A 15,024-nucleotide genomic window follows, 5' to 3' on the forward strand; every position below is an offset into this window, starting at 1 on the left:
ATACACATTTCACTGGTTTTTTTCCTGTAGAGAACCCATATTAAGATACTTACCAATTTTGAAGGTAGTACTATTTTGGAAAAAAATGAAAATAAAAAAGCCCCATTCTACAGATGGCTAGCCTTTCCCTCCGCCATGGTAGACATGGTTAATCAATTTGTTCAATCATTTCCACAAGCTCAGACATGACCTTAGAATCTTTAATACACTGCCATCACCCAATCAGAATTCATAGGAGAGATGAAGTCTATTTGCCCTGCCTGACCTATTCCTCTTCTGACACTTTAACAGTTTCCCAAAGAACACTAATCTCTTCGGAGTATATGAAAATAGTTTAATTTTCTAAAGCACCTTACTGTAACCAGAAGTCTGCGTTTCATACTGCCTTTAGGTCTCTGAACCAGATTCTAATTTACACAACACACATACACACACACACAAATCCTCAGGTCAAACTTTAAAAGTTCATTAAAGAACGGCACTTTAGAAAAGCGAGTATGTTAACAACAGTTTCTGAATGAAAAAGGTAAGGATAAAGATGGGAAAGGAGTCTACAAGCTATTATTCCACCAAGGGTGGAATAAATCAATAAATGCAAAGTGTCTACAGGGTAATTTAAAAGATTTTTAAATGCTTAAACCAGATGTTCTTACTTGGGGTATACAAGCAGCTTCTGCAGAAACCAGACTCAACCAGTTAATGACGATCACACTGCACAAAGACTGAAATGCAGCTGTTTTTGAGGAACTTTGTTCCCTGATTATAGCTGGTTGTCAGAAACCATCGGTCACCATTAACAATGTTAAGTCACCAAAAACTTACAAGTGTTGTAAAAGTGAGAGAGAAACTCCTAACGTTGCATGTTAGAAGACACAGCTGACACACTTAACGAAAGCTTCCCTTACACATCATCTAAGTTACGTATGAAAACATTTCACCAGAATTGTACAAGTCTTGTTAGAACGGTCAGGGAAACATAAAATGATCCAAAACCCAGCAGCAAGATCTGCAAAGCGTTCTCTGAGGCTAAAGCTCCAAGTCTCAAACCCACAACCAAGCACTCTGACTAGAACGCGATAGGAGGTGCCGGTCAGAATGGGATAAAAGCGTAGAATAAAACTCAAATTCATGAAAAAGACCAGACTTATTGGACTGATAGAGACTGGAGGAACTCCTGAGACTATCGCCCTAAGACACCCTTTTAACGTGGAATGGAAGCCACTCCCAGAGGCCACCTTTCAGCCAAATAATAGATTGTCCTATAAAATAAACAGTAATACCTGTGAGAAATGTGCTTCTTAGAACTAACTATATGAGACCAAAAGGGCAATATTTGCCCAAAAGCGAAGATGAGAAGGCAAGGAGGTGCAGGGAAACTAGATGAGGAAAGCAGGGTGAAAATGGGGAGAGTGCTGGCACATCGTGGGGACAGCGACCAATACCACGGAATAATTTGAGTTTTAATTGTTGAACGAGAAACTAATTTGCTGTGTAAACTCTCACCTAAAACACAATAAAATGTTCCCCAAAAAAGTTCCACATCATAGACTATGTCTACCAGAAATCTTCTCAAAAGGAACCCATAAAGTCATCACTGCACTGCTAACAGAGATTTCAGAGATAATTTAATCTACCTTTTCTAATTTTAAAGACGAGTACAGGCAGTGTCTGGGTTACTAACAAAGATTCGTTCCTAAATCTGTCCTTAACTCGAATTTGTAGGTAAGTCGGAACAGGTACGTACAGGACTGATTTAGCACCAGTTAATCAAACGTTTATCTTAGTACGCAGTACATGTTTTACCTTTCCATGCATACAGAACACTTAAGAAGCACTTCCAAACCACACAATGTTTTCATGAGCATCACAAAGTAGTGCATGTGTTTGTTATTACAAACCATTTATTATTTAACTCAAAATTTTAATATGACAGGCTTTATGACAGTCCAATCTTAAGTATGAATTGTCCTGAAGTCAGACATTGTAACCCGGTGATTCCACGTTCAATTCTGGAGTAAAGCTGCTTGAGCAAAACTGCACAGCTGGGTCTAGAGCAAAGCCCTGCGGCAGAAGGAAAGGCTAGTTCCTAACACAGGCAGGCACTCTCCTGCGTCAGCCTCCTCCTCTCAGGTACCTCGACCCAGGGGCTTCCCTCTCCTCCCTCTCCGGGACATCCACTGGGATTTAGAAAGGGGATATTTGTAAGATTAAGGCCAGGCACTGTATGTTACCAGGGAGCAGACTATTCATATGCAATCAATGAACAATTTGTCCCCTTGGAACTTGAAACATGGTTTCTCTACAGGCTGATAGGAAGATGGTTTCAACTGCTGCTCTGGCTGGTGGAACACAGAACAGGTAGAGCTCGAGGAAGAACGTGTTAGTAGTTCCCTGCACACTGCCACAGGGGTATGAGTCCTGACCAGCAGGCATTAACTCCGAACAGTGTGGCAAACACACCTGCTGCTTGGAGTGACGTCACTTCCCTCCGTTTATAATGCCTATCCCTTTACACAAGGAGCCCTGGTGGAGCAACAGTTAAGGTCTCGGCTGGTAACCAAAAGGTTGGTGGTTGGAACCCACCCAGCAGCTCCGTGGGAAAAAGACCTGGCAATCTGCTTCTGTACAAATTAAAGCCGAGAAAACCCTACGGGGGTGGTTCTACTCAGTCATGTAAGGTCCCTGTGAGTCGGAATCTACTCAACAGCACGCAATATCTTCTCACAAGGTTTCTTGACCTGGCCCCCATGGGGGGCAGGACTGTTAAGGTGTGTTTTCCTAAGTATACCAAAACCCAAACCAAACCTGTTGCCACAGAGTTGATTCTGACTCACGGCGACCCTACAGGACAGAGTAAAACTGCCCCAAAGGGTTTCCAATGGGGCACTTTACAGAAGCTGACTGCCACATCTTTCACCCATGGAGCAGCTGTTGGGTTCAAACCACTTACCTTCCATTTAGTAGCAGAGCACTTAACCACAGTGCTACCAGGGCTCCTTTCCCTAGGTATAAAAAAAAAAAATGGCCGTTGAGTCAATTCTGACTCACAGTGACCCTACAGGATAGAGCAGAACTGCCCCATAGAGTTTCCAGGGAGAGGCTGGTGGAGTCGAACACCCAACCTTTTGGTTAGCAGCAGCCCTATCTCCACCACTGCGCCACCAGGGCTTCGAGGTATAAAAACCAAAACCAAACCCGCTGCCTTCAAGTTGATTCCGACTCATAGCAACCCTACAGGACAGAGCAGAACTGCCCCACTGAGTTTCCAAGGAGCGCCTGGTGGATTTGAACTCCTGACCTTCTGGTTAGTAGCTGTAGCTCTTAACCACTACGCCACCAGGGTTTCCTTCGAGGTATAGAGGTTCCCATAATTACGCATCCTATTCTCATAAGAAGTCCCTGAGTGGCACAAACAGCTAAGCGCTGACTACTAACCAAAAGGCTGGTGGTTCAAACCCACTCAGAGGTGCCTCAGCAGAGGCAATCTGCTTCCGGAAGGTCAGTCCTGAAAGCCTTAGGCAGCAGTTCTACTCTGTGCGGGTTGGGGTGGCCGTAAGGCAGAGTCAGCTTCACAGCGGCTAACGAGAGTCTCAGAAAGAGCCCTGGAACCCAAGAGTTAAGAACCACAGCCAACAGCCTGTTGAACTCTCTCCACATTTATCAAACAAACTTTTCTCAGGTTCCAGACAGAAAGGGAACTGAACCACCAGCAGAAACAAACAATCCCTAGACTAGATACTGCTGTCTCACTATAAACCAGGGATCCACAAACTACAACCCACAAGCCTAATGGTGCCCGCAGCCCCTTAGCTAAGAATGGTGTTTACATTTTTAAAAGGTTGAGAAAGAGAATCAAAAGTACATTTCATGACACAGGAAAACCACCTAAAATTTACATTTCAGTATGCATAAATAAAGTTTTATTGGAACACAGCCTCGCTCATTCGTGTACCTTTGGTCTACGGCTGCTTTAGCACTACAACGGCAGAGTTGGAAAACTGCGGCAGAGACATACAGCCCACAAAGCCTAAAATATTTACTATCCAGCTCTTTAGAGAAGAAGTTTGCTGATCCCTGCTATAAATCAACAGACTGACAGTATGACATTTGTAAACCAGCATTACATAAGTTTAGTTAAATACAAATCAACTACCAGGCTCTGGGCAACTGACAAGTACCTTAAAGCTTACAAAGGTAAGGATCAGACATGCTCACTCCTTAGGAACCCCCTAGCTCAGCCAAGGGTCTCACCTACCTAGAACACGGACAAGCAACCACAGAAAAAAAAGGAGTGGGATGGGAAGAGGGGGGTGCTCTAAGTAATCGAAAAACAGGACGCATCTAAAAACCCATTAAGTGTTATCAAAAGAAAATCCTGGAGACACCTACTTGTGGCCAGCATATGCCAAGTAATAAAAACTTATAACAAGCTTCTTATCTCATTTTCAAGCCAATAACCAATAAGCAGAAAAATGACTGTTGTAGACAAGCATTTTAACAATACACAGTTAACAGCAGCAATAAAAGGAGCAGAGATAAACTATAAAAAGTCACCAGAATTAAAAAGTTTAACTGGAATTCCAGGATGCACAAAAGGGAATCCACAGAGCTCCTGAAATGCCATCCAAATTTCAGCGGAGCCTGCATCTTCTGGGAAGAAGCGCCACCACAGGCTATAGATCTCAAAGATGTCCCTGACTTTTAAAAAAAATTATAAGCCACCAGGATGCAGCCTACACATCTTAAGTACATCGTTATATTTCAACACTGAAATAACTGACACTCCTAAAGACAGCCATGAGTAATCAGGAAAATTTTTAAATAACATTTAGTATACTTTGTGCAAAACAAAGGTACAAACCATGCAGCTAACCTCAAGCAACTTGGTAACCTTGCTATCTCCTGCTCCTTATTACAGAGTAAAAGGAGACCTGGTGCTCACTGGTCAAGTGCTCAGCTGCTAACCTTTCAAAAGGTTGGTGGTTTGAACCCCCAGCTGTACCGCAGGAGACAAGACCTGGTGATCTGCTCTCATAACGATTACAATCTAAGAAACCCTACTCTGTCCTATAGGGTCACTGAGTCAGAGTTGACTAGATGGCACACAACCACCACCACGGAGTAAAGAGCAAGGGGTGGGGTATGGGATGCCCACTTTATTCTTCAGTTTGCATCCTCACCACTGAGATCTTTCCTTAAAATAACTGCTTAGAAATTGGAAGCAATTATGAATCTTCAAATTAATAAAAATCTCCTGTGTTGGCATTACAAATGATCAATATTAAAAAAGTATTATTGCCAATTGTGAGTGCTTTCAAAACATGACAAGACTGTGGTTGAATTCCCTCAATAAATAAGACCAAAAGAACCAATGGTTGTAAAAATGAACTTACTTCAACGGTCCTCAGTTGCCTTTTTATATCTTGACTACCTGCTGAACCAACAGCAAAAAATAAACACTAGACTTGTTTTAGAGTAACTTAAAGTTTGGTCTTTCAGCATGTTGAGCACACATCATAGCCCTCTGGTCTAGATATTAAGAAAGATTAATCACAAAAACACACACACCCTTCCCCCGTGTCTAAGCTTCCCATCCCCAATCTGGCAGTCTTTATTTTTGTTGCTTTCAAGGTGAGGAAAAGCATCCTTAGGAATCATTTGAGTTCTAGTCTACATAAATCCACAATAACATTGCCAGAGTCTAGGTTCAGTCTCCACTTAGGGTAGATTTTCCCTCAATTCCCTGATACTCAACCCTAGCTAAGTTACAGACAAGGTGTCACTTCCACTCACAAGTAAAAGGGCCATTCCTACACCTACTAGGAATACAGAGTAACTACTCCATTCGAGCCCATCAACTGTGGTCCCTCATGATCATGGGCCAATATTTTTACATGAAAAGTACACTAAGCAAGTGACAATACATTCTCTTTCAATCAAGCCTCAAATTTTCTGAGCCATTATATTCTACGAAGATAACAATTAGATATTAATTGTCCAAATGTTAAACACATGATCACTTATAAAGTGCTACAAAATCTTGAAAATGGAGAAAACAGCCTGAACACTAAAACTTCCAAGGAAACAACTTCTACGTCTCAGGAATTAAAATACTTTCCCAACTAAAGTTCCTACTAGACTTCTGATAGCCTTCCGAGAACTCCAAGGAAACCTACCCTTTACTTTAAAAAAAAAAAAAAAGGCACTGTTGAATACGGTGCCAATTTTTTAAGTTACAGGCTTGGACAAGGGAAAGGAAAGAAGTTTAAAACTGGCATAACTCCCACTATTGTAACAAGACAAATTTTTAAATACCAATCCATATAAAAGAGCAAGAAGTACTGGCAAAGATTTTCATAATGTCCCCTTTTTCTTTGGAGGAAGTCTATAAAGCTTGTGGAAAAACAGGGTTTATAATGCAAACTGACACAGCATTAACGTAATGGCATCACAGGTGCCCCATAACACTGGACAGGGAAGAGCTTCACAAACAGGAAGGTGAGCTAAAGAAGCGGAAATGTGACAAATTCATATGCCTCCTCCCAACTAACCCTGAAGGTGTGGGATACGATCAGTGTTTGATGTCTTAACGTTTGCTGTTCCAACCACCTGAGTATCGAAACACAAATATTTGACAATTCTTTTTTCCACAAGTCTGTGGGTAAACACATCGTGCAAACAATATTCTTTAAAGTATTTTTCAAACTCTTGATCTCTACATTCTAAATTAGAATAAAACACTACTTTGATTTCTTTTTTTTTTCCTTAATCCAGCCATGATTTTATTTCCAAAGGCTTGCCTCCTTAGTGTCAGATATTTTGTCAAAAGATAGTAGAGATTAAAATCTATTAAGGGAGAATAACCAGATGCAGCGCATGTTCCTCCACTGGACAGTGATTTGGGCAAAGCTGCTGACTGTATTCTGAGGCCAACTGTAGAAATCTGAGTAAGTTTCAGTATTAGATAAAATAAAACCAAGATAGCTAACAGAAAAAAAAGCTCCTGACAGACCTGCATTGTTGTTGATGTGTACAGTCGAGTTGATTCCAACTCACAGTGGCCTGTAGTGTAGAGTAGAACTGCCCATTACATTTTCAGGTCTTTAGGAGAACAAATCACCATGTCTTTTCTTCCAAAGAGCAGCTGGTGGGTTCAAACCGCCAACCTTTCAGTTAGCAGCCAACATAGTATGGGCTCACTTTCATTAAAACACACACACAGAAAATGATCTGTAAAGCAACAGTGGCGATCTGAGTGGTGGGAATTGACGTTTTTACTTTGTTTCTCGGTGTTTTCTTATTTACAATGTACATGTACTCCCCATCCACCCACTGAGTCCATTCCTACTCACAGTGACCCCACTGGGTTTCCAAGGCTGTAAATCTCTACAGAAGCAGGCTGCCACATCTTTCTCCCTAGAAGCCACTGGTAGTTTTGAACTGCCAACCGCTCAGTTAGCAGTCAATCGCTTTAACCACTGTGCCACCAGAACTCCTTTGTATTTACACTATCACTTGTATAATACTTTTTTAAGCTACTAACGACTCCAAGTCAAAATCGATTATTTATTGAGGGCCCACTATAAGTGAAGCACATAGAGGTCTGTTTTTATTGTCACCAAGTCCTCCAAGTTTTTTCAGTGAACTCTTTTCTCCCAAGCTTTTGCGCAAGCAACAGTTCATGTTTCTAAAAATATGACATTTCCCTAATAGAAATGCGTGCTTATTTTTCATTGTTTTCCCTTTACAGCTACTCCTTCAACCCTGGCAAATAATATAAAGAATAAAACACTAGCTTATAGGCTGGAGAAGAAAATAAGGGTTTTTCTCCCCCTTTAAACGAGTATCTATCCAGTTTAAATCTGTGGCAACCCAACCATAACCAACCACCTTTGTTACTAGAAAGCAGACTGTGACCTTAAAATGTAATCAAGTTCAAGTTCTACTGCAAGTTCAGGCAACTGCCCCTTATCTCTGCTAGTACCGGGATGAAGGGAGAAATGAGGAAACCTAACAGTTAAATCGCTGAAAATTATATTTGTTTAGATGCGGAAATGAAAATACCTAGTAAACTACACACACAAAAATATAAAGGCTCAAGAAAGACCATAAAACACCAACAATCGGAAAGTCATCTGACTTAAAAGAGGCATTAAATGAAACTACGACGTCTAGGATAAAAGGGCAATATAAAACTCTGGGTTGCTGGAATTTGCTAGGAATGGATCTCCCCTTCATATGTTGTCCACTCTACTTCAAAAAAGTATCGAAGGTGTTAAATCAGATTAAGTTATGCAAAATCTTCCTTTCTTGAGCTAGAAGTGATTAACTGTGATTTGACCTAAACATCTAAACATTCACTGGTCACTCACTACCTAAATGAGCTTATAGGTAAATTATTTCTCTGTATGTTAAAACTACTTCATTAGCTTTGAAAGATGTCAGCATTGAACTACAAGTAGCTAGAGAGCTAGCCTTTCACAGCAGCTTTTCTAAAAAGCATAAACAGTACACTTAAAACCTTGGGAAAGAGCGTTCCCATTACTAGAAACCTCAGATTCTCTCCCACTTTCCTAAAATATGTGGCTTTTTTAAGTCATTCACTCACTGCAGCTATCGTTTTACAGAAAGAAAATTTAAATTCCCCTTCGCTGGAGTGAAGAGGACGAGGCGCCCCCCCCCCCCCCCCGTTACTAGAAAGCCAGGTAAAAGCTGCTTTTAAACGGTCTCCGGGTGACGACGCATTCCTAACGGGTTTCGAAGGCACGTTTAAATCGCCCGCTTTTTTGTTTGCTCGCTGCATTCACCGGGCGCCAGGATTACGGCCGCCTCCACGCGCCCGGGAGGGGGAGCCCCGGGCCGGAGGAGCTCGGGGTGAGGAGAGCTCGAGGTGAGGGAACCCGGGATGGGGAGTCCGGGGGTGGGGAGCCCGAACGAGGAGTGAGAAGGGCGGGATGGGGGGCCCCAAGAGGAGAAAGCCCGGGGTGGGGAGCTGGGACACCGCCCCGCACTGCAGAACGCACCGCTCCGCTCCCGCAGCCGCTGAGGTGTGCGCAGGGCCGCGGCTCCGCTCAGCGCCGCCCCCTCCCTCCCTCCCTCCCTGCCTCCCTCCCTCCGTCTCTCCCTCCCCCCTCCTCCTCCTCCTCCTCCCGAGGCGACAGAAACAACAGCGCGGGAGGAGGGGAAAGTAACTCCCGGCACCTCCGCCGGAATTAGCCCCGATGCAGTGATGACACCTTCTCTTGGCGCAACCAAGCCCCGCTGCCTCCGCAGCGGCGTCCCCGCCGCCGCCCTCTCCATTCGAAAGTGGCCACCCCCCGCCGCCGCCGCCGCCGCCGCCGCTCCTCCCGCCCCGCCGCTGCCAGCTGCACCAATCCGCTCGGCCCCAGTTGCAAATCAAACGCTCCCTCGCGTCCAGAAGCCACTTGCGCCGCTGGAAACGGCCGCGCCGTCCCCCTCCCAGAGTCCCTCCGGGGCGGCACCTTCGGGCTGGGGCGGGCGCGCCGGCGAGAAACGGTCGGGAGATGGAAGCAGCGGCGGCGAGCAGCCCCGACCGGGCTCGGCTCCGGCTCCCGCCCCCAGACAGTTCTGGAAACTGTGTATCACCTCTGTCACAGGAAGCCATCCGGCGAGGAAGGCGGCGCGGAACCAACAAACAAACGCCTGCGGCCGCCCGCCGGAATCGGCACGGGGACGGCGACGGGCTGCGGGCCGTTCCCGGGGCGGGGGCGCGGCGGCCGCCCCCGCGCCACGGGCTTTGTGCGGGGTTCCCGCGGCGCGGGCGCGGCGGGCCGGGCGTCCCCGCCCCCGCAGCCCCCACCCCCGCCCCCGGCAGCGCTTCGGGGACCGTTAGGTGACGCTCCGGCCGCGGCCGAGAAGCAGCCGCCGCCCGCCCCCATTTCCACACGGGGCCGCCTCTTCTCCAACGCCAGAGGCGGGCTACAAAAGTTGGCCCCAGGGCCACCCAGCACCTGCCCACGTGCCGCGGAGGCTCGCTCCCGGGTCTCCCTCGGCCCCGTCCCCCCGCCACCCTCGGCCGCCAGGTCACCTATTACCGGTGGGAGGGGAGAGAGGCTGCTATTTAAACGCCCGCGGAAGTTGAGGCACCCCCACTAGCGGGTGCCGTGCACCTGCCTCCTGCCGCCGCGCTCCGCCACTTTGAGCAGCAGCCGCGTCCTCGGCCCCGCCTCCTGCCCGAAGGCGGGCGGGGGGAGCGGGAAGGAGGTGGAAGGGATCGAATTTCTCCAGCAAATGGGACCGTTCCGACAGGAATCGGTTCCCCGGTCAACATTCCACATTCCATCCTTCTCTTGCATTTGCAAGCCAGCGCCGAGCAATCCGGAAAGCCCGATGGCTACCGAACAACAGCCCCCAACTCACAAACACACACTCACAGGCACGAGACACGTGCACTGAAGAGCTTTGCAACTTGCAGTCCCGCGGAACACACTGCACGTTCGTTTAAGGCAGCAGAGACCAGGCGACCCCACCCCCACAATTTGCAGATGGTGCCAAAGGTTGCAATATGCAATCCATTTTAAGTTCATGATTAATCGGTACTTCGCTCTACCTATGCAACTCCTTCCCAGTTGCACCGATGAAGGGTTTTATACTTCCCACGCAGTCCTGCTATAAGTAAAAGGTCTGATCATTGGAAACCCAATTTGAAAGAATCGAATTGCCAAGCTGTCCCTCCACCCCCTGCTCACTGCCCTTGAATTGATGCAATGAATATTTTGGACATGTGGTGACACGGTGACAAGAGCCAGGACTGGGGCCACCCCACACGGATGTACCTACACATACACACACCTATGTTTGGACAAATATAGTGCCCCCCAACACGGTCACACACACTCTGGATTCAGATATATACGCGGACCTGCGTTCTGCCATTGCCATCTGTCTACCAAGTTGCTACAATGCTTTCCACTTTCGTGCAGTCCAATGCACTTTGGCTTTTTAAAGAATTCTATAAACTAAACCCAACTAAGCCGGGCTTCTGCTCCTGATTGCGTTTAATTGATGATTCACCTGAAAACCACATGTTCTTCACAAATTCAAAAGAAGAAAAAGCTGTAAGTCTTCAGCCCCCCAAAATTGAAAAAAAAAAATACCACTGATAAAACTTACTGATTCAAAATACATCAATTCTGAGGATCCAAAAATCATCCTCTCCTCCTCGTCTCCAGCCCCCGCCCCGGCAATGCCCAAGTTACTGTTGGGATAGTAACGCTGCGCTGGGCGGCTGCCTCCCTCCCTCTTCGCTGCATATCGAGAACCCAATCTTTTGGCGCCATATTAATGACGTACTATATTATTTCCACTAGGCAGCGACCTTCGGCATTAAATTACTCCCGAGAACTCCCGAGCACAGCAACAAAACCATCAAATATGGCTGAGCCTGCTCGGCTCGTCCTGCAGCCGCCGCCGCTGCTACCGCCGCCACAGCCGTGGAATCCGGACGCGCAGACGAACCCACCCGCGGACACACGCGTGGCGCGCCCACCCCGCGCGCGGCCCGCGCGCGTACCTGCTGCGGAGGGGCTCGGCCAAGGCGCCGCTGGGCTCCGCGCGGCTCGCTCGCTCCGCGCCGCATGAGTTCGGGCCGCGGCGGGCGGGCGGGGAGCCGGGCGGGCCCCTGCTCTCGCCGGCGCGTACACACCCGGCACTCGCGCACGGAGGCACTCTCGGACGGGCGTTTGGCTTGTTATGGAGGAAGGACTGTGTGAATCAAACTCATTTCTGGGTCACTGCTGCCACAGGGGGGAGCACTTTAATCCCTTGCCAAAACGAGAGGGTGGGGACGAGAGGGCGGAGGGAGCGCGCGGGGAGCCGGCGGCGCGGGGGACTCGGTCCCTTGTTAACTCTTCCCAGCCCTCGCCGCAGCCGGCTCGGCCTGCAAGGGCGCCGGCCTGCGTCCGCGGGGGATTGCAAAGAGCGCCACACTTCAGATCCTGAAAACCTCTTCCCTCCTGTGATCCCAGAAATTCTTGAGGTATCTCCAGGCAAGGAGGTGGATTTTTAAAAATTATGCCCTTCAAACTGCTCCAGTTCTAACTCTTGTCTGACATCGCCACACCTAGATATGGATTGTTTGTAATTAATTTATGTAGATAAAATACAGCTATTAAGATGTGTAACTTGGGTATGAAGTTTTTATTATTTAGGATGAATGGCAAAACAAGTTCTTTTTGTTTTATGGTATCGGTTTTAGGGAGTTGTAGGTTAGATTGACATTTTTAAATACAGAGAATCAGTTCTTGAGCCTCAGTGTGTCTTTGCCTAAGTTTGTATCAAACCGATAATTGCAAATGATTAATCATTTAATAGTGATTTTAAAAAGAAAAAGTTATTTATAAATTGAACATCTTGGTGTTAAACCGTATTACAGAGCTGGACATCTTTCAGATTTGAGAATTGGGCGTAATGTTAACACTGGAGTTGCAGACTAGTATAAAATGAGTCACCAGAGATGCATTTTTGAAGTATTTGTGTGTAAAAATGAGTAATGATTTTCCACAGAATGTAAACTTGCTTTTTCACCCAGATTATGGACCACTTAAAAAAATAAGGATGTATATGACATTCAGTTTCAAAAGGAAAAAGACCTCTAAGGACAGATTATAACTCCCATTCAGTAAATAGGAACAGTGACCACAAATTACAATATTGAATATCAAACCCAAAAGGCATGCTTATCCGCTGGAGGAATTCTTCTGAGTGTACTAGGTTTGATTTCACAAAATCACACACCAACCTGTCGACTCACGTCCAGAACATAATAATCTGATAAATGGAAAACAAAACTAATTGAGCCTTTCAGTTATTTTTCAGAAAACAAAGTAAGCCAAAGGAAATCTTAAGTCTATTTCCTCTTTCTTCCTCTTTTTTCACTAATGAAAGACTCCCTACCAGTCCTATTTATGTGCTGACTTAATCCTGTTCAAAGAAATCACACACGTAAAGCACTATGTTGATATTCTTATTGCTATGTTAGTATTGCACTACAGTTGTTATTTTTATTGGTTCACCTTACACATACTCTCCCGTAGAAGTAAAAGCACACAGGCTTCACAGCCAGACCTTGGTTGGATCTGACTCGGTTTGTGTAACCATGAAGCACATTACAGAAATTACCTACAGATCTTCAGTTTCTTCCCGGGTAGTGAAATAAGGTTAACCTCCCCTAACCTAAAGGGTCGTTAAGAGGAATGAGATAATCCTGTAAAAATGCCTAGCAGAGTTCCAACCACTAGAAGAACATCAACTTCCTCAGCCATCCCTCCTGTGTCTCTTTCTTGGTGTCTTCTCCACGGAAAATTGCAACTTCTCTAAACTCTATCCATAAACCCGTTGCTGTCGAGTCAATTCCAACTCATAGCGACCCTATAGGACAGAGTAGAACTGCCCCACAGGATTTCCAAGGAGCAGTTGGTGGATTCGAGCTGCCATCCTTTTGGTTAGCTGCCATACTACCTCTTAACCATTGTGCCGTCTAAACTCTACTCAGCCTTATTTCAGCCATTCTCCCAAAAACAATTTGAAAAATCACATTTGTCACATACTGTTTTTTTCTGATCATCCTCAGTGCCCCAAACCTCAGATAACAAAATGAAAGTGAGAGGTAAAATGGTACACAAATTCCCCACACCGATACCTTGATCAGGACTCATGGTCCCCTGAACACCCTCTCTACACTGTGGCTTCAGAATACTGATCAGCTGCAGGATGTAGTGCCCTGTAGTAAACGTAACACTAGACTGGAAGTCAGGTGATTCCCACAGACTCACAATATGATTAACTCTGGACAAATCTGGGGACTTGGTTTCCCCACCAAGATGGTAGACAAGATGATGTTTAAGGCCTGTTTCTCCTTAACATCAGTAATTTTTCCTACTAGCCTTAGAAAATGAAGAAATGAAGGACAACTCATCCATAAGAAATATGTTAAAGACATTTTGTCATTAATGATCAGCACTTGGCATTTCTTAAATAATAAGTGTCTTTTGCCATCAGACCACAGAGGAAACTGTCATACAACCTATTTCTAAAACGGGAAAGGCAATGACATGGTTTGCCTTGTGACCGCACAGATAATACAGTCTAGAATAAGAAATACTGAGCTTGCAATTAGGGAAACGAGTTTCCAGTTTCACTCTGTCATTTACTGCCTTACCTTGGCAAATCATTCAGAATCTCCAGTTCCTAGTGTCTGGAATGGGTTTGCTAATTCACACTTTATTATCAAAGAGTTCTCATTTTGGAATTGTACTTATTCATGTGTTTTTTTTTTTGTTTGTTTGTTTTTTATCTTCAGGTCTTTGATCTCCTTCATATCATACCTTCACCTACAGACCACTTCAGCCATCTCTTCTTCCTGGGCCTCGTCAACTACTGGAAAGTTCAGCTGTTGTTAATCAGGTTCAAATATCTCTCATTCCAATTACTCCCTCTGAGATGCCAAGACTTCTAAAATCCAGTATGTTTCACACTGAAAAAAATAACTACAAAGTGACAAGTGGTCAGTGCAATTGAAATGTCAATGTTGCAGTCTTTTCTGATCTGATCAGAGTTTGTGGTGATAATCGCAATTCTTTGTATCCCCTACATGTTGCTGCAGTCATTCCGTTTCATTTATTTTCTTCTATATATAGAAGAAAAATTTATATATTTATATTCATATTCCTGATTCTGAAACCATACATGATTAAACCTAGGAATGATTACCTAATCATTTCATTTGTTCTATATCTCTGTAGTAAAGAATTACAGGTCCTTGGTAAGAGATCTATAATTGTTCATATTTGAAATGAAGTAGGTACACAGACTAACGTCCTGTATTATCTCATTCCTTTAGAGTATGAGCAAGAAATTCTCACTGGCAAATACCATTGCCAGTTGGTAGACATTACAACATACAGAGAGAATTTTTTATTGCACAAATGCCCCTTTAGATAACATGGGTTGTGTTCTAGAAGTTTATTTGTAGTTTAATTGTTTGAAACTTTGAATGTGTGCCCA

At 45.2% G+C, this 15,024-nt stretch overlaps 1 protein-coding gene across 6 annotated transcripts in view; it reads right to left on the minus strand.

Moving 5' to 3' along the window:
• Positions 1-11,746, minus strand: part of JADE1 (jade family PHD finger 1) — a 63,547-nt gene extending 51,801 nt beyond the window's left edge. For 2 of the 6 annotated variants that reach the window (XM_023548668.2, XM_010590548.3), the window contains exon 1: positions 9,607-9,640. In XM_023548668.2, the coding sequence (XP_023404436.1) occupies positions 9,607-9,625 (19 nt within the window). In that variant the 5' untranslated portion in view covers positions 9,626-9,640. The other 4 variants (XM_064285322.1, XM_010590549.3, XM_064285320.1 and 1 more) reach the window with 4 other exon arrangements.
• Positions 11,747-15,024: the final 3,278 nt, after the last annotated feature.

The sequence above is a fragment of the Loxodonta africana genome, chromosome 5 (genome assembly GCF_030014295.1).
Source record: "Loxodonta africana isolate mLoxAfr1 chromosome 5, mLoxAfr1.hap2, whole genome shotgun sequence".
Taxonomy (NCBI): Eukaryota; Metazoa; Chordata; class Mammalia; order Proboscidea; family Elephantidae; genus Loxodonta; species Loxodonta africana.